At 37.0% G+C, this 24,196-nt stretch overlaps 1 protein-coding gene, 1 non-coding gene and 1 pseudogene across 2 annotated transcripts; all 3 read left to right on the forward strand.

Moving 5' to 3' along the window:
- The first annotated feature begins 993 nt into the window (after positions 1 to 993).
- LOC107627255 (uncharacterized) lies at positions 994 to 3,446 on the forward strand (annotated as a pseudogene).
- Positions 3,447 to 4,237: 791 nt separating this feature from the next.
- LOC107625303 (S-adenosyl-L-methionine-dependent methyltransferases superfamily protein) lies at positions 4,238 to 8,257 on the forward strand. The gene is made up of 4 exons (XM_016327911.3): positions 4,238 to 4,783; positions 5,188 to 5,416; positions 6,538 to 6,690; positions 7,442 to 8,257. Exons 1-4 carry the CDS (start codon positions 4,586 to 4,588, stop codon positions 8,146 to 8,148), a joined length of 1,287 nt encoding a protein of 428 aa, XP_016183397.1. The 5' UTR covers positions 4,238 to 4,585; the 3' UTR covers positions 8,149 to 8,257.
- Positions 8,258 to 23,550: 15,293 nt separating this feature from the next.
- On the forward strand, positions 23,551 to 23,658 carry LOC148574134 (small nucleolar RNA R71). The gene has a single exon (XR_015905693.1). It is a non-coding gene; the product is annotated as a small nucleolar RNA R71 (small nucleolar RNA).
- Positions 23,659 to 24,196: the final 538 nt, after the last annotated feature.

The raw sequence follows: 24,196 nt of genomic DNA on the forward strand, positions 1-24,196 counted from the left end.
TTTCATCCTCAATTTCAGTGTTTATTATAGACTATTATATATCATTGGAAAGTTCTGGAAGTCATCTTTCTAATGTCGTTGAAAGCGCATCATTTGGATCTCTATAGCTCATGTTATGCTCTTTCGAAAGTGAAGATGTCAGTCTAGCGGAATTGTGGCCTAGTGTGCCACTTCCCTTGCACGCCCTCCACACGCCCAGATTGCAGAAAATTGTCCACTAGAAAGTTGGCCCAGCATGCCACTTCTCAGGAACGCCAGTTCCCACACCAGGTTGAGGTAGAATGAGGCTCGACGACGTGCGGTTCTTGGCACTAGTGGCTGAGCTTCATTCAGACAAGGGAGGGCCATGTCCCCCAAACTTTTTATAAAAAAATTAGTAGTACTTCATCAAAAATGAAAAATAGTTCAATTGGTTTAAATGCTTTACTATAACTTGAAGTATCCAAGTTCAATTCCCATCTCATACATTTATTGTATAATAATTTTTAGTGAGTGGGCCTTTGTTAACTTTACAACACATCAAAATTAAAAGATAAAATCAAATCAAATCAAAAAAATTATCTAACAAAAAAAATAAGAATAACAAAAATCATCTAATAATCAAATCAAATAAAAAAAGGTCATCTAATAAAATAAAAGATATCTAATAATCAAATCAAAAGATAACCTTTGCTTCTCAAAACACGCTACTGCTACTGCCTTTGCTTTGCTTCTCTATTCAACAAACAACACTCCCTTTATCTTTGAGTTCAAATATAAAAAATTAGGTATTTTTTATTTATTTAATTTAATATTATTTTATATTTTACTATTTATTTAATTTAATTTTTTATATGATAAAAATATTATAATATTTAATAAGTATTGATATTATGTATTTTGATAAATTCATAAAAAAATTCAATAAATATTATAAATTTTAATATTTATCCTTCTAACTTTTTTTTTACATATTTTACAGAATATATATTCAAATTTTTATACAAAATAATGATGAAAAATCAAAGAATTGATGCATTTTTTAAGAGGAAGGCTAATATTCAAGAAGGAGAACATATAACTTTTACAATATCAACACCTGTAGATAGTTCTTCTACTATAATGAATCACGAAGAAAGTGAGATGCAACCTTCAAAAGTTCAAAGAATTGCATCTGATGAGTTTGATCTTAATTCTTTGGAACGAGACCCTGGAAAACGGCTTCAAATTTGGCAATATCGCCCAAACCAGAGAGATGAGGTTAGACGAGCTTATCTTAAATGGGGTCCATATCAAAAGCATCTTGACAATTATCTTCTATCTGGTACGAAGCATCCAAGACGATTTTAATATGCTTGGTTTGGTATTTTTTCTTTATGGTTAGAGTATTCACCTTCTGAAGATGCTGCATATTGTTTATTTTGTTATTTGGTTAGCAAAAAACCCAGTGGACATAATGGGTCAGATATTTTTATTAGTAAAGGGTTTAGAAATTGGAAAAAAGTTAATGATGGAAAGAATTGTGCTTTTCTTAAACATATTGGAGATCCTTGCTCACCACACAATAATGCAGTTGGAGCATGTCTAGATTTATTGAATCAGGCAAGTCACATCCAAAATGTAATTGAGGATCATACTTCTGAGGAAATTCAAAAGAATCGATTGCGTCTAAAATCCTCCATTGATGCAACTCGTTGGCTTACATTTCAAGCTTGTGCTTTCAGAGGCCATGATGAGACTCCAGAATCAAAAAATCGAGGTAATTTTCTTGAAATGATAAAACTCATAGCATCTTACAATGATGAAGTTGCAAGAACTGTGTTAGAAAATGCTCCATATAATGCTAAATATACTTCACATCAAATTCAAAAAGAAATCTTGCATATACTCTCAAACAAGGTGAGAAAGCATATTTGTGAAGAAATTGGAGATTTCAAGTTTTGCATTGTAGTAGATGAAGCTCGTGATGAATCCAAAAGAGAACAAATGGCACTTGTTTTGAGATTTGTTGATATACATGATTTTATTCAAGAGCGTTTTCTTGATCTTGTACATGTCAAAGATACTATATCATTAACTCTAAAACAAGAATTGTGCGGCATTCTTTCTCGACATGGTCTTGATGTCTCTAATATTCGTGGTCAAGGATATGATGGCGCCAGCAACATGAGAGGAGAATGGAATGGGTTACAAGCATTATTCTTAAAAGATTGTCCTTATGCTTACTATATCCATTGTTTTGCTCACCGATTACAACTTGCATTAGTTGCTGCATCAAGAGAAGTTATTCCTGTGCATCAGTTTTTTTCAAAATTGACTTTCATCGTCAACATCATTTGTTCTTCTAGTAAGCGACATGATGAGTTACATGCTGCCAAGACAGATGAAATTATCCATTTATTAGAGATTGATGAACTTGAAACTGGTAAAGGGGCAAATCAAATTGGTACTTTGAAACGAGCAGGTGATACTCGATGGAGTTCTCATTTCTCTTCTGTTTGCAGTTTGATAAATATGTATGGTGCAATGTTGACTGTTTTACAAAAGATTATTGTTGATGGATCAACTTATTCTCAGCGTGGTGATGCAGATAGTGCTTACAATACCCTAACCTCATTTGAGTTTGTATTGATCTTGCATTTGATGAAAGATATGATGGGAATAACTGATATTCTTTGTCAAGCTTTACAAAAGAAGTCTCAAGACATAGTTAATGCTGTGCAACTAGTTCATTCTACAAAAACACTTATCCAAAGCATGAGAAATGAAAGATGGGAGGAATTATTAAAAAATGTGAAATTATTTTGTGAGTAACATGATATTCTAATTCCTGATTTAACTACTTCTTATGTTGTAAGGCAAGGACGCTCGCGTCACCAAAAAGATCACATTACAGTTGAGCATTATTTTAGAGTGGAGATATTTTTAGTCACAATTGATAAGCAATTACAAGAGTTAAATAGCAGATTTAATGATCAAGCAATGGATCTACTAAGTCTGAGCTCTACTCTCATGCCTAAGGATGCTTACAAAAATTTTGACATTGCTAAGATTTCTACTCTTGTTGATAGCTACTATCCCGAAGACTTTACTGAACAAGAGAAGATTAATTTGCCTTTTCAGCTTCAGCATTTTATTCTTGATATTCGTCAGCATCCAGAAATGAAGAATTTGTCAACTATTCATGAACTGTGTAGATGTTTAGCAGAAACAAAAAAGTCAAAAGTGTATTACTTGATTGATAGATTATTTGTCTGATATTAACTCTTCCAGTTTCGACAGCTACTACAGAGCGATCATTTTCAGCAATGAAAATAATAAAGACAAGGTTAAGAAACAAGATGGAGGACGACTTTCTTGCGGATAGTTTGGTTATTTACATTGAGAAAGAAATTGCTGAAAAGTTTAGTTCTGACTCAATTATTGAAGATTTTAAGTCATTAAAAACTCGAAAAGTACCATTATAAACTATTTTATATTTTTTATCTGTAGAATTATTTATTTATTATCTTATTAGTAACAGACTTAAAGAATAATTATATTTAGGGTAAAGTATATTTTTTGTCCCTGAAGTTTGACAAAATTTTCAAAAATACCCCTAAGTTTTATTTTGTTTCAATTTTGTCCCAAAAGTTTTTGATTTGCATCAAATGTACTCCTGACGACTAATTTTTCAAAAAATTTAAGACTAATTCAACAACAATTTCATAAGAACAACCCTCAGCACAAGCAAATCAAGTATAATTTTCATGCATTATTGTTACATTAGTCTTAAATTCTATGAAAATTTAGCCGTCGAGAGTATATTTGATGCAAATCAAAAACTTTTGGAACAAAATTGAAACAAAATAAAACTTAGGGATATTTTTGAAACTTTTGTCAGAAACAAAAAATATACTTTACCCTTATATTTATAAATTTTATTTTAATATAAATATTATTATTAAATTTTTATATTAAATTTTTGGCCCCTAAAATTTTGGTTCAAGCCCCGCCAGTGCTTAGCACGCCATTCACACGCCAGAGACACGCCATAATGAAGGGAATTGTGGGCTTGAGGGCGTGTATTCCTTGCCACGCCCAGCGATATGCCACGCCCATGCCCTTCACACTTGGTTCCACACTTGATTTGCATGCCCTACACACTTTCTTCACACGCGAAACCCACTTGCTTCCCACTTGCTTCACACGCCAGACACACTTTGTTCACACTTGCTTCACATGGTTTAAAGTGTGTCTAAAATTTCAAAGCGTGTCTAAAACCTTTTTTTTTCTTTTTTTAAGCTTGTGTTGTGTTTTTTGCTTTTTTTTTTTTTTATTTTTTATAATATTCCATCAAATTAAAGGGATTAAAATAATATTTAACTTAAACACAAAAATACTTCTATAATTAAGCATTATGAATTGATTCTTATATGAAAAAACATAGAAAAAAGCATTATGATGCGCATGCATCATGGAGCTTGCACCATTTGGTTTTCTTTTAAGCTTCAAAAAGTGTCATGAAAGACTCCAGAATTTCCTACAAGTGTTGCTTGAGTGATAGGTCCAAAATAACAATAAAAAAAAAATAAAAATAACCTTTACAGGATTAGGGTTTTACTTCATGTGGCGCAGTGGTGGTTCCAACTGGTTCCGCCGGTTATCGGCGGCGGCGCGGCGCTACGCTGATGACGAAGGCGATTGGCTCTACTCCTCGGAATGGTGGGGCACGGACTATGACTGCGGCCACTCCGTTCTCCAATCAAATTCCGGCAAGGGAAACGGCGTCGTATCTGTCGTCGCACATCCTTCCTCCAAACCCGTTAGTTTTCGCACTTTCCCAACGCTAATTCTGATTTCTCCTTAAGTTGTGCTTGGATCCCAAAATAATTTGAAATTCAGTGAAAGTAGACTAAATTAAAGATATTCAAGTCTCTCTTTTGGTAACATGTATTTGAACAGTCGAATTCGTGGGTCATGGATAAGAGAAATTAAGATGCTTTAATTAGTAATTTCTTTGTGTTTTAAATTCCTTGAAAATAAAAATGGTGAAAGTGCTTCATCAAATCAAAACTTGGGGTGTGAACTACTTTAAATTCCGGGCAATTGTCCCACCCAGTAAAGAGAGGGATAAGTCGTATCAAAATACTACGTATTTCTGTTAACCGTTTGAGATTTGTGCATGATTACATTAACGGAACTTGGTTGGGATTGACTCGGTTTCAGAGTAGAATGCATTGGCCTAGTGTAGAGCGATGGCTGCAGCAGAGGTGGGAGCAGGTACATGTGGGATACGGGGATGGAGGGAATCTGAGGGTGCTTGGATATGAGTGGCGCGTGCTCCGGTTCAACCATGTTACCCGCCAGAGCACTGCAAAAGTCATGGCTGTTTACAATGAGGATAAGCCAGAATCTGTCTATCTAATACAGCAACCTCATTGCTTGGCCGTTCCATGTACATTCCTCAACCATTTTCTATACTGAAAATAATTCTTTTGAGTTACTTTCTGATAATATCTAGTAATTGGTTTGGGATTTTGGTGAATTAGCTTGGCCTATAAAGGTGAAAAAAACAAAAAGATCTTTTACATAATTTTTCAAAGGGGGAGGTGCTTGATTGGTTGATCGTATAGGTATTTATTTAGTGATTGCTATACGACATGCTGATTTTTAAGATAAGAGAAGCTGCTAGGAAGAATGCAATTTAGTTGTGTATTATATGTCTAAATCGACTAAATTCAAGGTTAAGTATTGGATTTAACTAAATCTAACCTTGACTTGTGAAGAACTTTGAGAATTAAAAGAAATCTTGTGCTCTGGTATGTGGACTGTGGTTTCCGAGGTCAATCAAATGATCCTTATTCAAGGTTTTATATATCTATATATGGGTTCTTGTGTGATGTAGTATATTTGTGGCTTGGACAATTCTATGATGAAGAGGTTTTATTGTGAACAGAATGAAGAGGAGTGTATAATCAGCTTTAAAAAATTAACAAAAATAAAATGATATATTCTCCTAGATAGGTATTTAACTATCTGTCAAAGAGAATCTTCATCTCTTCACCATTTTTTCTCTTCGTCATAGCATGCACCTTTTGGCTTGGATCTGAGTGAAATTTGCTTTTTGTTTGGTATCTACCATCTATTTGGGAGGCTGCAGGCACAGACTATAGCATTAAATTTGTGAAAATCAATTTAGTTAGTTGCTTTTGAATAGTTTTATTATTGAGCTTATTCCTATCTTCCTTTTTATTTTATTTTATTTTTTTTGTTGGTGTGTGTGTTCTGAGATGACAATTTATACTGTCAGTTCTAATAAGATTTGCTTAATGCATGTCACTTGAATGATCTGGGCCATTTATGCTTGGTAACTAGTAGTTAGCATATGGGCAATCAATCTCCTAGATTTTGATGTTTTTATTGGTTATATAATTTTCCAGTAACTTGTGAGGTAATTTATTGGTCATGGTTCTTGAATTTTTATTTTTTGTTTCTCGCTGCCCTTATAGTAGATGTTCACTTCCTGTTCAATTAAATGTTAACTGTTCTTTTAATTTATGTTGTTCCATGTTGCAGATTTGAAGAGTATGGTATCTAGTGGGTTGACTACTTTAGCATCATGTAATTATGAGATTAACAGTGCACTGCAAGGAAAGAAAAATATGCACATTTTATGCATCGGACATGGTGGGGGGAGTTTACCTCTGTTTTTGGCTAGTAAAATCCAAGGTGAAAATTTTAGTTTTATAGCTTTTCTCTGTATTTATTGGTAGCTTGAAATATCCAAGAAAATTATTGTTGAGTGGGAAAAAAGCTATATTTCTTGATGTTTTCCAAACTGATTAGCTCTGGAAAATTTACTGTTGGATAGCAATTTCAATAGATAAGGCAAAGTGTGAGTCGATTCAAAATGAAAGAATTATCATAAATATTCTTTACATATTGCCTTCGCATGTAACTTTTAAAAGTTAAAAGAAAAAGTATTTTTTGTTTTACCTAATACAAAATAATAATTTATGCTTTTGAAAAATTCAAGCGTTTCTCCAATAAGCACCCACATATTCTATTGCCATAATGGCAATCCCTCATTCCTCTCTCCCCTTACAAGTTATTAGGCCCTAAGATTTCACTGAACCCTCCAATATTCTGATTTTGAGTAATTTCTAAACTGCTCCTGAATTTTTTTTTGGCTTAAAAACTTGAAGTCCATTGGGAAATTTGTCTCTAATCCTAGCAGCTAAACTGTTGGTGGTAGAGACGTAGAGAAGAGAGGCTCTAGAATCATCCTATATGCAGAGTAAATAAGTTTCTTGCTTATCGTGATCAGTATTTCCTAAGCAATATGAGATCCGTGATTCAATGTAGCTTTCATTTGTAAGTAATTTTACATGCTTATCTAAAACAATGTGCTTTCGTGAAGTAACTTCAGTTGACGATGTTCTTCCTTTCACACCTGTCTAATTTTCTGTCCACTTTTCAGGTGCCATTGTCCACATAGTTGAAATTGATCCCCTTGTTATCTCGGCATCAATTCAAGCCATGGGGTTCCCAGCTTTCTCACTTATGACACAGTCAGGTTACCGAGCTTTCACAAAACCTGATGTCATTAATGAAGTTATGTGGAAAGGAACTCATGAAAGGCTTTACCTCTACGAAGCAGATGCAGAGGAATTTATTACTAAAAGCAACAACCTATATGATATGATCTTTATTGATGCTTATGATGGTGATGATATATTTCCCCACAAGTTCTGGAACCCAGATTTGCCATTTCTAAAAGCCCTTAGTAGTAGGCTCCATCCAAAGCACGGCACTGTCGTGGTGAACCTGCATTCGGACTCTGATGTCTTGAACAATGTTGGATCTTTCCCATCTGAACTGGAGCTAGTCTTGCCTATGGGAAAGTATGTATATCAAGTTTGCCGTGCATACAAGGATGTGGTTTTAGGTACGGGAAACTCAGGCAAAGAAAAAGGGGGCCATGGCCTTGCTTTCACTGTTGCAGTACCTTGGGTCTGTAATACGTCCCTGGTTGTGTGTAGAGGTTTCTCTCTAGATAGTGAGTATATCAACAGGAATTTGATTGTGAATGCACTCATATCTAAATCCCTAGAACTGGAACATGTTTTGGACTTGCCATTTCCATGCTTGGAATACTTAAAAAAAGGTTTTGTTCTGGTTGAGTAATTTGTTTTCCAAAATATAGGTGGTCATTGATAATTAGTTCTCTTATCCTTGTTTGCTTATTTGCTCCCTTCTGTGCTTGTGTTTCAATGGAAAATATTTTAATTCCATACTTCACTTCTCACATATTTTCCCATAAAATAAATAATCATTAGAGTAATGAGACTCTGGAAAACAAAATAACTAAACTTTGTTATAATAAAAGAATCAACTTTTATATTATTATAAACAAATTTTTTTTTTAAACACCAAGAATATATTGGTTGATTGGTGGCCTATGTTTCATATTCATGTATCATGGTTGAGTGTGATACATGTATTTTGGATGACTAAATTTCCAAAATGGTCATTCGGATTCAGTTTGTACACTAATTATACTCGAGTTTTCAATTACACCAATTTGGACTTCTGAGATTGAATTTTGAGCTCCATAATAGTCCTCCGGTCCATTTTCAACATGATTCAGCAGTTGAGATGATGAGTTGCCACAATCACTGCCACTCTAGCATTAATAACGGCTAGCTAATATGGGAATGTGGTGATGATGCTCCATAGTAATCCCTGTTTGCATTTATAAACCCTAGAACCCCTATCTTCTTCTTGTACCTCTGCTTCTTCTATTCCGTTATCTCCATCTTTTTGCTATTCTTATTCTTCTTCCAACTCTAGTATTGGTTGTAACCAACCTTTTGCAGAAGTGTACAGCAAGGAGTTTGAGCCGCTCGTCTTCAACCGAGAACTGGACAAGAACATCAGTGCGAACAAGGTCTGGGAAGGTGCAATTTACCAAACCTTGCACCCTCCCTAAACACTGAGAAATCTCATCAGCATCCTTATCTTCATCCAGCTCATCTTCAAAGATCGGTGGAGTTTTCATCTCTAATAAATGCCATAAATTTGCACCATCAGAATCAACCCCCGGATCATAAGCATTATAGTCTTCAACCCTTGCATCTCCTACAAACCCAAATCAACTTGATCTGAAATAATGCATCATCCTCAGCTATTATCTTCTCCTTTCCCTTCAACTTAACTCAATGACTATGACTAAACCAAAAATCAACATTTTGCATATCATGTTTAGTTAAAAAAAAAATTTCCCTTGTTCTATTAATAAAAAATAGAACATTTTAAAAACCCCCACCGTAACAGAAGAACATCTGAAACCCTAAACCTTCAACAACAACGAAAACACCCCCAACCACATACAAAAAAGAAAACCAACTAAACCCTTGGATCATCTATGATTACCAAAAAAAATAAAAAATAAAAAAATAATTGCACTATATATTAACCTCGATGACAACAACAATGGTGCTTCCTTTTCTTCACACGGACTCGGCGAACTCAACGGCGACATTAGCATCCCCACAAAACTGCCCGAACTTGCACAACCACACCACCACACTAAGCCTTCACTATTGTCAAAAGAAGATATAGACAACGGGTTAAGTGTTGGAGAAAAGAAGGAAAAGAATTGTGAATGATCAAAACACATATGCCTCCAAGGTTTTGTTTTTCTCGTTCACGTAAAACGGTGATGTTTTCATCTCACCAGGCACTAATAGGCTAATTTTTTTTATATTGACTAAATATATGTGTAATACATTATTATTGGAAGATTATGTGTTTTTTTTTATATGGTGTTTTATTTAAATTGGACGGTCCGATTTGTTTGAAGAGAAAAATAAACTACAAATCGGAGGGTCCGATTTGTTTGGGAAAAAAATAAACTACAAATCGGAGGGTCCGTTTTGTATTTTTATTTTTTTTTTTAAAATAAAAATCGGACGGTCCGATTTCAACATTAAAAATTTTTTTATTTTCGAAATCATAAATCGGACCGTCCGATTTGTGATTGTTTGTTTAAAAAAAAAAATAAAACAAACAAATCGGTGCATCCGATTTGTACATCCCATACCAATGTGAAACACATCTCTGCTCACAGCTTCTTGTTATACACCTTTCTCTCTCACACATAAAAAATAATAAGCGACACTAATACCTTAAACGTTGTTGTATGACACATCCAGCGTGGCAATGGTTGTGCCACATCAGCACTCTGATTCGCTGAGTCATATCCGAAATGGGCCTAAGGACTATTATGGAGCTTAGAGTTCAATCTCAAGGTCCAAATGGTGAAATTGAAAATTCAAGAGTATAATTGGTGTACGAGTCCAATACGAAGAACTACTTTAAAAATTTAGTCATTTTGGATAAATTAGATAAAATCATCAATGATTAAGATTAAAACATATGTACATATTATTTTTGAGAAAACTACGAAAATTTCATTCTAAAATAGGAAAAAGATATTTTGGAAGTTCAATGATTGTGGTCTAAAGAAATGTAATAGATTGAGGAGATATAATTCTGTTTATGTTACTTATTCGGTTTGGCAGTTCCAAACCTAGATAAAGAAAGAGGGTATGTTCCGTCATCGACAACCAAAATAAAAATTTAGTTAAATCTTCATAATAAGGACCAAATATTTTATTGTCCTAAACATAGATTATCACCCCAACATGTTGTATGGCTCACGTACAGTATCAAATAAGTAATAATCGTTGTATCGGTGCTCTAATATAATGCAAAACAAGTAATGATTTTCACATTTTTGTGAACGGACAAGGATAAATAAGTTAGTTCATCAACAAAGAGATAAAAAAAAAAAAAGAAGATACAAGTAAAGGCATAGACAACATACATGAAATATAGGCATACTAATAAAAAAATGGAAAAGTCTAGAGGGCCAGCAACTTTTATGTTTTCTGGCCAGCACTTAACCATCAAAATAATAGTAAGTGATTTTCCACCATCAGATGTAATCTCACACCATTAAAAATACTATTGATGGCCAATTGATGGTTACAAAACACCAAAATTGCTGGCCCTCAAGCATTCCTCTAAAAAAATTTATGAAAGTGGTGAACACTTTGACAAAGAAAAAGAGTAACATAATGTGCTTGGAAGAAACAAAATAGGTGGGGATGGAGGGAAGGGAGTTGGATATGTAACGATCCAATTTTCAGTATGTCATGATCATACTGAAAATCGAGTGCTACCAACTTGCTTTCTTAAAACTTAGCTAATAATTATTATTAAGCCTGTAATCGAGTTAGCATATAATCGATTTTTTTAAACGAAAAATAAATGTTTGCGACAAATTAAACAGACACAAAGAAGAATACGGAAATAAATAAAGCAACACACAGGATAATATAATAATCAAGGTTTTGAAAATCGAACCGGTCAAGTGACCAGTTTAGCGGTTTAATGGTTCAACCGAGGTTGAACCGTAGTTAAACCGGTTTAATTAAATATTAAATAAAATCTTTAAAAATTTAATTATTTCTAAATAAAATTTAAAATAAAAATTTTTTAATTAACTTCTAACAAGTTCTTACTGAGATAATGAACAACAATTCTCAAAACAAATAAGCAGAATCCAAACCCACCAAACTAATTATGCAGAAACAAGTTTCTAGAATTTCAGAAAACAAAGAAAAGAAGAGTACTTGAGAGTACTTGAAAAAAAAATTAGAAACTAATTAATTGTGACTAATCAGTAACAAACAAAAAAGTGAGAGAAGCCCACATCAAAATCACATACACATAGGTCATAAGAATTAACAACAATGCATTCAGGACACAATTGATAACCAAAGAACAAGTGCAAACAAATTAAGTTCTAGGGATTCCAATTTCCACAACAGTAAGAAAGAAAATATTTCTCATACTGACAACAGTAGGAATTCAAAAATTGAACTCTACATTAAAAAAAAATAAACAGATCTCAGATCGATGGAGTAGTGGGTGAACGGAAAGGAGAGGTGGATCTCAGATTTGGCCGCCGTGATAACGCTGGATCTCAGATCGGGGGAGCTGTAAACTTGCTGGCTACTGTTAGTAATTAAAAACTCAAATCAGGGAAGAACGACCAGGTTAGAGTCGAAGAGTTTACCGCCGACGACATTGAAGAAGCATGCAATGACACTCGCCGCGGAGAACGGAGAGGCGAGCAGAGAGGCGATTTGGGCGGCGAGCCAGCGACAGAGACGAAGTAAACAAACCGGAGATAGAGGGATGTGGGTGGGGTGATCAACGCTGGTTGCTTTAACGAGGAGAGGAGGAGCCGAGGAGTGCTTACCGTAGAGGTGAGTCGACAAGATGAGCAGAGGCCGGAGACTGAAAAGCCGAGACGACAAGATGAGCGATGTGCGACTGATGAGAGGACTTTTGTGTGGTCTAGAAATTTGTGGATAAATCCTCGTTGCAAGTATAGTTTCTAAACCTTCAAAAGTCCTTTCATACAAACGTTTTGGTTGTCACAAGTAACAAACCCCTTTAAAATTGATAACCGAGTATTTTAAACCTCGGGTCGTCTTCTCAAGGAATTGCAGGGAGGTATGTTCTTATTATTGGTTATGAGTTTGTAAATTGGGGTTCTGGAAGTAAGGAGGGAATATGTTATATGACAAGTAAAATAAAATAATAATAATAAAATCTCTTGGCAAGGTATAAGAATCGGAATTCCTATCCTAGTTATCCTTATCAGGTGTGAATAGAATTGGGTTTTAATCCCACTTGGTCAGCCTTTATTAAACAAAGGAAGGTTAAGTGGACTGATCTGCTTGATTCTCAAGTCCTAGTCAACTCCTGTGGAGAGACTAGTATTAGAGCAATCCTAGCTCAAGCAGAATCTACCAATTTCAATCACTTGCTGAGTTTGATAACTCAAGTACTACCAATCACTTGACCAAAGCCAAAAGGGAGAAAAATATCTAAATTAAATTAAAAGTATCAATATAAATAAAGCAAAGCAATCTTAAATCTGAAAATATCTCAAATAACATTAATTAAGAAAATTATATGTAACATGGAAGAGTTCATAAATTAAATTGGGAAAATAAATAAAAATAAAGAACCTGAGATTGAGAGCCACTCCTAAAACTAAGAGAAATCCTAAATCCTAATCCTAAGAGAGAGGAGAGAACCTCTCTCTCTAAAAACTACATCTACTTCTAAAATTGTGAATATGAGAGCATGTTTTTGAATGGATGCATTCCCTAACTTTATAGCTTCTAATCTATGTTTTCTGAGCCGCAAACTGGGTCGGAAACAGCCCAGAAATCGCTGGAGGAGAAATCTGCCACGCTGGTTTTTCGTCACTGCGATGCGGCCGCATGAAGCACACGTTCGCGTCGCCTAGCGTCGGGGGAACTATGGCATATTATATATCAAATCGAAGCCCCGGACGTTAGCTTTCCAACGCAACTGGAACTGCGTCGTTTGTACCTCTGTAGCTAAAGTTACAGCTGTTTGAGTGTGAGAGGGTCAGGCTGACAGCTTTGCAGTTCCTTCAACTTCTTGTATTCCTTCCACTTTTGCATGCTTTCTTTCCATCCTCTGAGCTATTCCTGCCCTGTAATCTCTGAAAGTACTTAACACACATATCAAGGCATCTAATGGTAACAAGAGAGGATTAATATTAGCAAAGATAAGTCCAAAGAAACATGTTTTCAATTAAAGCACATAATTAGGAAGGCAAATGTAAAACCATGCAAATAGTATGAATAAGTGGGTAAAGAGTAGATAAAAACCACTCAATTGAGCACAAGATAAATCATAAAATAGTGATTTATCAACCTCCCCACACTTAAACATTAGCATGTCCTCATGCTAAGCTCGAGAGAACTATAAAAGTGAAGAGGAATGGTAAAATGTATGAAATGTAACCTATGTATATGAATGCAAAATATTTCTACCTACTTGGTTAAAAGTAAATAAGTTCTCCAAGACAAACATAAATCAAATTCCACTAATTCAAATTATATAATAAAAAGCAAGTAAACTTGTAAGAAGACATCTCATGAAAGCACGGAACATAGAATCAAGCATTGAACCCTCACTGGTAGTGTATATCACTCTAATCTCTCAAGTGTATAGGGTTATTCACTATACTCTTCTCTAGTCATGCTTTCTAAACCTTGTTCTTCATCTAACCAATCAACATTATTTAATGTACCAATGCAAACATCATGAGGTCTTTTCAAGGTTGTAATGGGGCTAAGGTGAAGGTAAGGATATATGTATGGCCAAGTGAGCTATAATATGAATCTTTAATTAACCTAAACTTTCACCTAACATACATATACTCTATATAATTCTAATTCATGCCTAGCTACCCAAGATTCCCACTTTTACATCACATACTCATGTATCAACTTTTTCTTTTTAATTTATCACATGTGCATTGATTTTTTCATTAACTCAACATTGGGATAATTTTGTCCCCTTATTTATTTATTTATATTATATATATATATATATTTTTTTTCTTTTTCTCGTTTTCTTTTCTTTTCTCTCTTTTTTTTTTGAATCATAAAAGCAAACATAACTTATCAATGCACATGGATTTTTCATTATTTTTCTATTTTGGTTTTTCATGAGTAGGTTCCCAAATTTTCCATATTCAAATAAATTAAAAACATGATACATTCCCTTATCAACCCATGTTCCCACAATTTTCCATACTTATTTGATACACAATCTCTATCTTAAGCTAACCAAAGATTCAATTGGGATAATTAATTTATTTTCCGCTTAAGGCTAGTGATGTGGTAAAATATAGAATAAATGGGGATTAAAAGGCTCAAAGTGGCTGACAAGGGTGATTTAAAGGGTAGGCTTATTTGAGATAAGTGAGCTAAAATCAAACAATGGCCTCAATCATGTGCAAGCATGTAAATATACTAAATAATGGACATATAGAATGGAACAAAGCAAAGATTGCAATTATAGAGAAGAAAACACACAAGAATAAAATATTTATGGTTAAATAATGTAAACATATAAATAAGCTCAAAATCTCACAGGTTGTGTGTTCTTTGGCTCAAAAACCATGTTCCACATACAACTTCAAACAAGTTTTAACATAAAAATCTTTTTCAATTTAAATTAGTGAAAATTTTCAAAGATAGGGTCTTAAAAGAATTTTATTACTTTAACCAAGTAGTAACTAAATGCATAAAATCAAACAAATATGCAAATGCGATAACTAATTTAACAAAGAAAATTTAAATATTGGTGTTGAAACAGAAAGGTACTAACCCATGGAGATCGGTATCGACCTCCCCACACTTAAAGATTGCACCGTCCTCGGTGCATGCTAAGATGTGCAAGTGGACGGGTGGCTTCAACTGATGCTTTTCTCTATAGATTGTGCAGATTGACTTGCCTGTCTCCCCATGTAAACGTCTTTCGGTTCTCTTCCGGGTGGCCATCCTGAAAGAAAAAGGGAAGAGGAGTAACCCAGAAATAAAGATAGGAAAATAAATACAGTATGGGTGGGTTAATGCCAAATAATAAGGGTCTCAATTACAGGGTAGCTACAACACGCAAGTGAGAAAACAATAGAAGCCATGGCATACCAGTCGTACAAAATGTACAACAATGGAAGAGAGTGGGGAAGGAGAGATAATATAAATTCATGTCAATGCAAAAGTAATACAGATATAAAAGATTGGCATTGATTTAAATAATATTACTCAATCAGAATTAAACAAGTCATTAAGCACCAAGAAAATACCAGAAAAGATGTAACAGTTGAATAAGAACATTTGAACATCAATGGTAAAATAATAAATTTAGAAAAATAAAAATATGCAATGAATGAAAGTATGCAAATAAATAAAATAAAATAAAAGATAAGAAGAATGAGAAGGGAAAGAATTAAAGTAAGAAAGATAGAAGAAATTAGGATTAGAGAAGAAAAGATAATAAAATTGGCACTAATCTGGATAGGTTGTGTGACATTGGCGACGCGGTCGCATGGGCGACGCGGTCGCGTGGTGCGCAATAAGGTCAGGCGACGCAGACGCGTGGGGCACGCGATCGCGTGACTTGATTTGTGCTAGTGGCGCGAGTGCAGCCTCGCGGTCGCACAACTCTCTGTTCGAAACTTGGTATTGCCAAAATCCAGGGTGACGCGGTCGCGTGGTCGACGCGATCGCGTGGGTGGCCTTATTTCCAATATGACGCGGATGCATGGGTGACGCGTTCGCGTGGCAGGGCTTGTGCTGCTAGCACGGGTCCAGCCCAATTCCAGCTCAACTTTCGGCCATACACCTTTGTTACGTCGATTTACAGGACCACGCGGCCGCGTGGGTGACGCGGACGCGTGGATCAACTTGTGCCATTAGCGCGCCTCCAGCCACGCTTTCGCGTGACTCTCTGTTCAACCTCATTTTCTTCCAAACGCACATACGACACGGACGCGTCGCGTGCGAAAATCTTTTTTTTTTATGCATGAAAAATGCAGAATGCAGTGTTAATATGAATGTGATGTAAAACTCCAGGTTTAATATAATAAAATAAAATAAAACTCGAAAACAAATAAAACTAACTAATAATGAAAAAGGAACGATCATACCATGGTGGGTTGTCTCCCACCTAGCACTTTTAGTTAAAGTCCTTAAGTTGGATATTTGATGAGCTTCCTGTTATGGTGGCTTGTGTTTGAACTCATCCAGGAATCTCCACCCATATTTGTAATTCCAATAGCCTCTGGGATCCCAAACTAGGCACGTAAAGCCCTTGAGCAGCTTCAAACAGATTCTTAGGCTCCCGGGGTGTTGGATGTCAGAACAGATTCCAGAGTCCCAAATCTTGCTTTTACACCCGTCTTCAAGTTGATTATCATGATTCCATCCGGGTGGTTGGTGCACGAAATTGTGATGTCCAGGCTCGAACAATCCCTGGCAACGTGAGCAACTTGGTACGCGTAATCGTGATTACACTTTAATTATGTAAAATTCATGGCTCTTTCTTTCCCTGGCAGTGGCGCCAAGAATATGGTGCCAATACCATGGTTCACAACTTCGATACAACTAACCAGCAAGTGCACTGGGTCGTCCAAGTAATACCTTACGTGAGTAAGGGTCAAATCCCATGGAGATTGTTGGTATGAAGCAAGCTTTGGTCACCTTGTAAATCTCAGTCAGACAGATATAAAGTGATAATGGTGTTTTCGAATATTATATAATAAAATAGGGATAGAGATACTTATGTAAATCATTGGTAGAAATTTCAGATAAGCGAATGGAGATGCTTTTCGTTCCTCTGAACCTCTGCTTTCCTGCTATCTTCATCCAATCAGTCTCACTCCTTTCCATGGCTGGCTTTATGTGATACATCACCACTGTCAATGGCTACTTTTGGTCATCTCTCGGGAAAATGATCCAATGCCCTGTCACGGCACGGCTAATCGTCTGGAGGCATCACCCTTGCCAATGGCTTCATCTTATCCTCTCAGTGAATAATATGCTCACGCACCCTGTCACGGCACAGCTATTCATCTGTCGGTTCTCGATCATGCTGGAATAGGATTTACTATCCTTTTGCGTCTGTCACTAACGCCCTGCAATCGCGAGTTAGGAGCTCGTTACAGTCATTCAATCATTGAATCCTACTCGGAATACCACAGACAAGATTTAGACCTTCCGGATTCTCTTGAATGCCGCCATCATTCTAGCTTACGCCACGAAGATTCTGGTTGGGAGATCTAAGAGATATTCATTCTAGCTTATTTCATGTAGAACGGAAGTGTTTGTCAGGCACGCGTTCATAAGGGAGAAGGATGATGAGCGTCACACATAATCATCACCTTCATCACGTTCTTGGGTGCGAATGGATATCTTAGAAGCGAAATAAGAAGAATTGAATAGAAAACAGTAGTACTTTGCATTAATCTTTGAGGAACAGCAGAGCTCCACACCTTAATCTATGGAGTGTAGAAACTCTACCGTTAAAAGTACATAAGTGAAGGTCCAGGCATGGCCGAGATGGCCAGCCCCCTATTGTGATCTAAGATAGCATACAACTGATCAAAGATGCCTAATACAATAGTAAAAGGTCCTATTTATAATAAACTAGCTACTAGGGTTTACATGAGTAAGTAATTGATGTATAAATCCACTTCCTGGGCCCACTTGGTGTGTGTTTGGGCTGAGCCTGAGTGTTGCACGTGTAGAGGTCCTTCTTGGAGTTGAACGCCAGCTTTTGTGCCAGTTTGGGCGTTCAACTCTGGTTTTGGCTCCTTTTCTGGCGCTGGATGCCAGATTTGGGTAGAAAGCTGGCGTTGAACGCCAGTTTACGTCGTTTATTCTTGGCCAAAGTATAAACTATTATATATTTCTGGAAAGCCCCGGAAGTCTACTTTCCAACGCAATTGGAAGCGCGCTATTTCGAGTTCTGTAGCTCCAGAAAATCCACTTTGAGTGCAGGGAGGTCAGAATCCAACAGCATTAGCAGTCTTTCTTCAACCTCTGAATCTGATTTCTGCTCAAGTCCCTCAATTTCAGCCAGAAAATACCTGAAATCACAGAAAAACACACAAACTCATAGTAAAGTCCAGAAATGTGAATTTAACATAAAAACTAATGAAAACATCCCTAAAAGTAACTAGATCCTACTAAAAACATACTAAAAACAATGCCAAAAAGCGTATAAATTATCCGCTCATCACAACACCAAACTTAAATTGTTGCTTGTCCCCAAGCAACTGAAAATCACATAGGATAAAAAGAAGAGAATATACTACAAATTCTAAACTATCAATGAAACAGAGCTTCAATCATATGAGCGGGACTTATAGCTTTTTGCCTCTTGAATAGTTTTGGCATCTCACTTTATCCATTGAGGTTCAGAATGATTGGCATCTATAGGAACTTCAGATTTCGAATAGTGTTATTGACTCTCCTAGTTCAGTATGATGATTCTTGAACACAGCTTCTTTATGAGTCTTGGCCGTGGCCCTAAGCACTTTGTTTTCCAGTATTACCACCGGATACATAAATGCCACAGACACATAATTGGGTGAACCTTTTCAGATTGTGACTCAGCTTTGCTAAAGTCCCCAATTAGAGGTGTCCAGGGTTCTTAAGCACACTCTTTTTTTTTGCTTTGGACCTTGATTTTAACCGGTCAGTCTCAAGTTTTCACTTGACACCTACACGCCACAAGCACATGGTTAGGGACAGCTTGGTTTAGCCGCTTAGACCAGGATTTTATTCCTTTAGGCCCTCCTATCCACTGATGCTCAAAGCCTTGGGATCCTTTTTATTTGCCCTTGCCTTTTGGTTTTAAGGGTTATTGGCTTTTTCTGCTTGCTTTTTCTTTTTCTTTCTAAAATTTTTTTTTCTATTTTTTTTGCCCCTTTTTTTTTCTTTTTTTTTTTTTCTACAAGCTTTGTTCTTTGCTGCTTTTTCTTGCTTCAAGAATCATTTTTATGATTTTTCAGATTATCAAATAACATGTCTCCTAGTCATCATTCTTTCAAGAGCCAACATATTTAACATTCTTAAACAACAACTTCAAAAGACATATGCACTGTTCAAGCATACATTCAGAAAACAAGAAGCATTGTCACCACATCAATATAATTAAGCTAAGTTCAAGGATAAATTCGAAACTCATGTACTTCTTGTTCTTTTGAATTAAAATAGTTTTTATTTTAAGAGAGGTGATGGATTCATAGGACATTCATAACTTTAAGACATAGTTACTACTACTAATGATCATGTAATGAAGACACAAACATAGATAAGCACATAACATAGAAAACGAAAAACAGAAGAAATAAGAACAAGGAATGAATCCACCTTAGTGATGGTGGTGTTTCCTTCTTGAGGAACCAATGATGTCCTTGAGCTCTTCTATGTCTCTTCCTTGTCTTTGTTGCTCCTCCCTCATTGCTTTTTGATCTTCTCTTATTTCATGAAGCATGATGGAGTGCTCTTGATGTTCCACCCTTAGTTGTCCCATATTGAAACTCAATTCTCCTAGGGAGGTGTTGATTTGCTCCCAGTAGTTTTGTGGAGGAAAGTGCATTTGAGGCATTTCCGGGATCTCATGATGATGAGCTTCATACGCCTCTTGAGCTCCATGACTGGGCTCTCTTGCTTGCTCCATCTTTTTCTTAGTGATGGGCTTGTCCTCTTTAATGAGGATATCTCCCTCTATGTCAATCCCAGCCGAATTGCATAGGTGGCAAATGAGGTGAGGAAAGGCTAACCTTGCCATAGTGGAGGACTTGTCAGCCACCTTGTAGAGTTCTTGAGATATAATCTCATGAACTTCCACCTCTTCTCCAATCATGATGCTATGGATCATGATGGCCCGGTCTATGGTAACTTCAGACCGGTTGCTAGTGGGAATGATTGAGCATTGAATGAACTCTAACCATCCTCTAGCTACAGGCTTGAGGTCCAATCTTCTTAGTTGAACCGGCTTGCCTTTGGAGTCAATCTTCCATTGAGCTCCTTCCACGCATATGTCCATAAGGACTTGGTCCAACCTTTGATTAAAGTTGACCCTTCTAGTGTAGGGGCGTTCATCTCCTTGCATCATGGGCAAGTTAAACGCCAACCTCACATTTTCCGGACTAAAATCTAAGTATTTCCCTCGAACCATTGTAACATAGTTCTTTGGATCCGGGTTCTTACTTTGATCATGGTTCTTGGTGATCCATGCATTAGCATAGAACTCTTGAACCATTAGGATGCCGACTTGTTGGATGGGATTTGTTAGAACTTCCCAACCTCTTCATTGAATTTCATGTTGGATCTCCGGATACTCATTTCTTTTGAGTTTGAAAGGGACCTCGGGGATCACCTTTTTCTTGGCCACAACATCATAGAAGTGGTCTTGATGGGCTTTGGAGATGAACCTTTCTATCTCCCATGACTCAGATGTGGAAGCTTTTATCTTCCCTTTCCCTCTTCTAGAGGATTCTCCGGTCTTAGATGCCATCAATGGTAATGGAAAAATAAAAATATTATGCTTTTACCACACCAAACTTAGAATATTGCTCGCCCTCGAGCAATAAACAAAAGAATAGAAGAAGAAGAAGAAGAAATATGGAGAGGGAGAGGGAGATGTGGTTTCGGCCAAGAGGAGTGTAGAGGGGTGTGTTGTGTGAATTTGAAGAAGAATGGAGGGCTTTATATAGGGTAGGGAGGTGGGGTATTGGTTCGGCCATATGGGTGGGTTTGGGTGGGAAATTGGTTTTGAATTTTGAAGGTAGGTGGAGTTTATGAGGTAGGTTTATTGGGAAGAGTGGGTGGATGTGAGTGGTGAAGGTTTAGTGGGGAAGAGAGATTGAGGTGATTGGTGAGGGGTTTTTAGGGAAGAGTGTTTATGGGGTTGTGTGAAAGAGAGTGGTGAGAAGAAGTGAGTGGAGGTAGGTGGGGATCCTGTGGGGTCCACAGATCTTGAGGTGTTCAAGGATTCACATCCCTGCACCCATTAGGCATGTAAAAATGCCTTTGTACCCAACTCTGGGCGTTCAGCGCCAGGTTGGTGGCCATTTTGGGCGTTCAACGCCCATTTGTGTGCCATTTCTGGCGTTTAACGCCAGAACCATGCCTGTTCTGGCGTTCAGCGCCCAGAAGCTGCCCATTTTGGGCATTCAGCGCCAGCACCATGCTCTGTTCTGGCGCTGAACGCCAGACAGATGCTCCTCCAGGGTGTGATTTTTCTTCTGCTGTTTTTGATTCCGTTTTCAATTTTTATATTTATTTTGTGACTCCACATGATCATGAACCTATAAAGACATATAACTAAGGAAAATATAGTTAGATAAATAAAAATTGGGTTGCCTCCCAACAAGCGCTTCTTTAGTGTCAATAGCTTGACGGTGGGCTCTCATGGAGCCTCACAGATGTTCAGAGCTTTGTTTGAGACTCTCCAACACCAAACTTAGAGTTTGGATATGGGAGTTCAACACCAAACTTAGAGTTTGGTTGTGGCCTCCCAACACCAAACTTTAGAGTTTGACTGTGGGGGCTCTAGTTGACTCTGCTTTGAGAGAAGCTTTTTCTGCTTCCTCTCCATGGTTGCAGAGGGAGATCCTTGAGTTTTAAACACAAGGGAGTTCTCATTCCATTGAATGACTATTTCACCTCTGTCAACATCAATCACAGCTCTTGCTGTGGCCAGGAAAGGTCTTCCTAGGATGATGGATTCATCCTCTTCCTTTCCAGAATCCAGGACTATGAAATCAGTAGGGATGTAAAGGCCTTCAACCTTTACTAGCACATCCTCTACTTGTCCATACGCCTGTTTTCTTGAGTTGTCTGCCATCTCTAATGAGATTCTAGCAGCTTGCACCCCATAGATACCCAGTTTCTCTATTACAGAGAGGGGCATGAGGTTTATCCCTGAACCAAGGTCACATAGAGCCTTAAAGATCATGGTGCCTATGGTGCAGGGTATTATGAACTTTCCAGGATCTTGTCTCTTCTGAGGCAATGTCAGTTGATCCAGATCACTTAGTTCATTGATGAACAAGGGATGTTCAACTTCCCAATTATCAATGCCAAATAATTTGGCATTCAGCTTCATGATTGCACCAAGAAACTTGGTAGTTTGCTCTTCAGTAACATCCTCATTCTCTTCAGAAGAGGAATACTCATCAGAGCTCCTGAAGGGCATAAGGAGGTTCAATGGAATCTCTATGGTCTCTAGATGAGTCTCAGATTCCTTTGGTTCCTCAGAGGGAAGCTTCTTATTGGTCACTGAACGTCCCAGGAGGTCTTCCTCCTTGGGATTCACGTCCTCCTCTCCCTCGTTGGGTTCGGCCATTTTGCTTATGTCAATGGCCTTGCACTCTCCTTTTGGATTCTCTTCTGTATTGCTTGGGAGAGTACTGGGAGGGATTTCAGTGATCCTTTTACTCAGCTGGCCCACTTGTGCTTCCAAATTCCTAATGGAAGACCTTGTTTCATTCATGAAACTCATAGTGGCCTTAGATAGATCAGAGACTAGATTTGCTAAATTAGAAGCATTTTGTTCAGAGTTCTCTGTCTGTTGCTGAGTGGATGATGGAAAAGGTTTATTATTGTTAAACCTGTTTTTTCCACCATTATTAAAGCCTTGTTGAGGCTTTTGATCCTTCCATGAGAAATTTGGATGATTTTTCCATGATGAGTTATAGGTGTTTCCATAAGGTTCACCTAAGTAATTCACCTCTGCTATTGCAGGGTTCTCAGGATCATAAGCTTCTTCTTCATAAGAAGCCTCTTGAGTATTGTTGGATGCAGCTTGCATTCCATGCAGACTCTGAGAGATCATATTGACTTGCTGAGTCAATATTTTATTCTGAGCCAATATGGCATTCAGAGTATCAACTTCAAGAACTCCCTTCTTTATAGGCGTCCCATTGTTCACAGGATTCCTTTCAGAAGTGTACATGAACTGGTTATTAGCAACCATGTCAATGAGTTCTTGAGCTTCTGCAGGCGTTTTCTTTAGGTGAATGGATCCACCTACAGAAGTGTTCAGTGACATCTTTGATAGCTCAGATAAACCATCATAGAATATATCCAGGATGGTCCATTCTGAAAGCATGTCAGAAGGACACTTTTTGGTCAACTGTTTGTATCTTTCCCAAGCTTCATAGAGGGATTCACCTTCTTTCTGTCTGAAGGTTTGAACATCAGCTCTAAGCTTGCTCAGCTTTTGAGGAGGAAAGTACTTGGCTAAGAAAGCCGTGACCAGCTTATCCCAAGAGTTCAGGCTGTCTTTAGGTTGAGAATCCAACCATAATCTAGCTCTGTCTCTTATAGCAAAAGGGAAAAGCATGAGCCTGTAGACTTCAAGATCTACTCCATTAGTCTTAACAGTATCACATATCTACAAGAATTCAGTTAAGAACTTAAAAGGATCTTCAGATGGAAGTCCATGAAACTTGCAGTTCTGCTGCATCAGAGAAACTAATTGAGGTTTCAGCTCAAAGTTGTTTGCTCCAATGGCAGGAATGGAGATGCTTCTTCCATGTAAATTGGAATTAGGTGCAGTAAAGTCACCAAGCATCTTCCTTACATTATTATTATTTTTGGCTGCCATCTCCTCTTCCTGTTCGAAAATTTCTGAAAGGTTATCTCTGGATTGTTGTATTTTAGCTTCTCTTAATTTTCTCTTCAGAGTCCTTTCAGGTTCTGGATCTGCTTCCACAAGAATGTTCTTATCCTTGCTCCTGCTCATATGA

Source organism: Arachis ipaensis, chromosome B2, assembly GCF_059453495.1.
Source record: "Arachis ipaensis isolate K30076 ecotype BB chromosome B2, ASM5945349v1, whole genome shotgun sequence".
Lineage (NCBI taxonomy): Eukaryota > Viridiplantae > Streptophyta > Magnoliopsida > Fabales > Fabaceae > Arachis > Arachis ipaensis.

What these genes read in the sequence shown, in the direction of transcription:
- LOC107625303 (XM_016327911.3), top strand. Translation starts at nt 4,586, where the DNA reads ATGTGGCGCAGTGGTGGTTCCAACTGGTTCCGCCGGTTATCGGCGGCG. An exon ending in CACATCCTTCCTCCAAACCC is followed by an intron (nt 4,784 to 5,187) that starts GTTAGTTTTCGC and finishes ACTCGGTTTCAG; the next exon opens with AGTAGAATGCATTGGCCTAG. An exon ending in TTTGGCTAGTAAAATCCAAG is followed by an intron (nt 6,691 to 7,441) that starts GTGAAAATTTTA and finishes TCCACTTTTCAG; the next exon opens with GTGCCATTGTCCACATAGTT.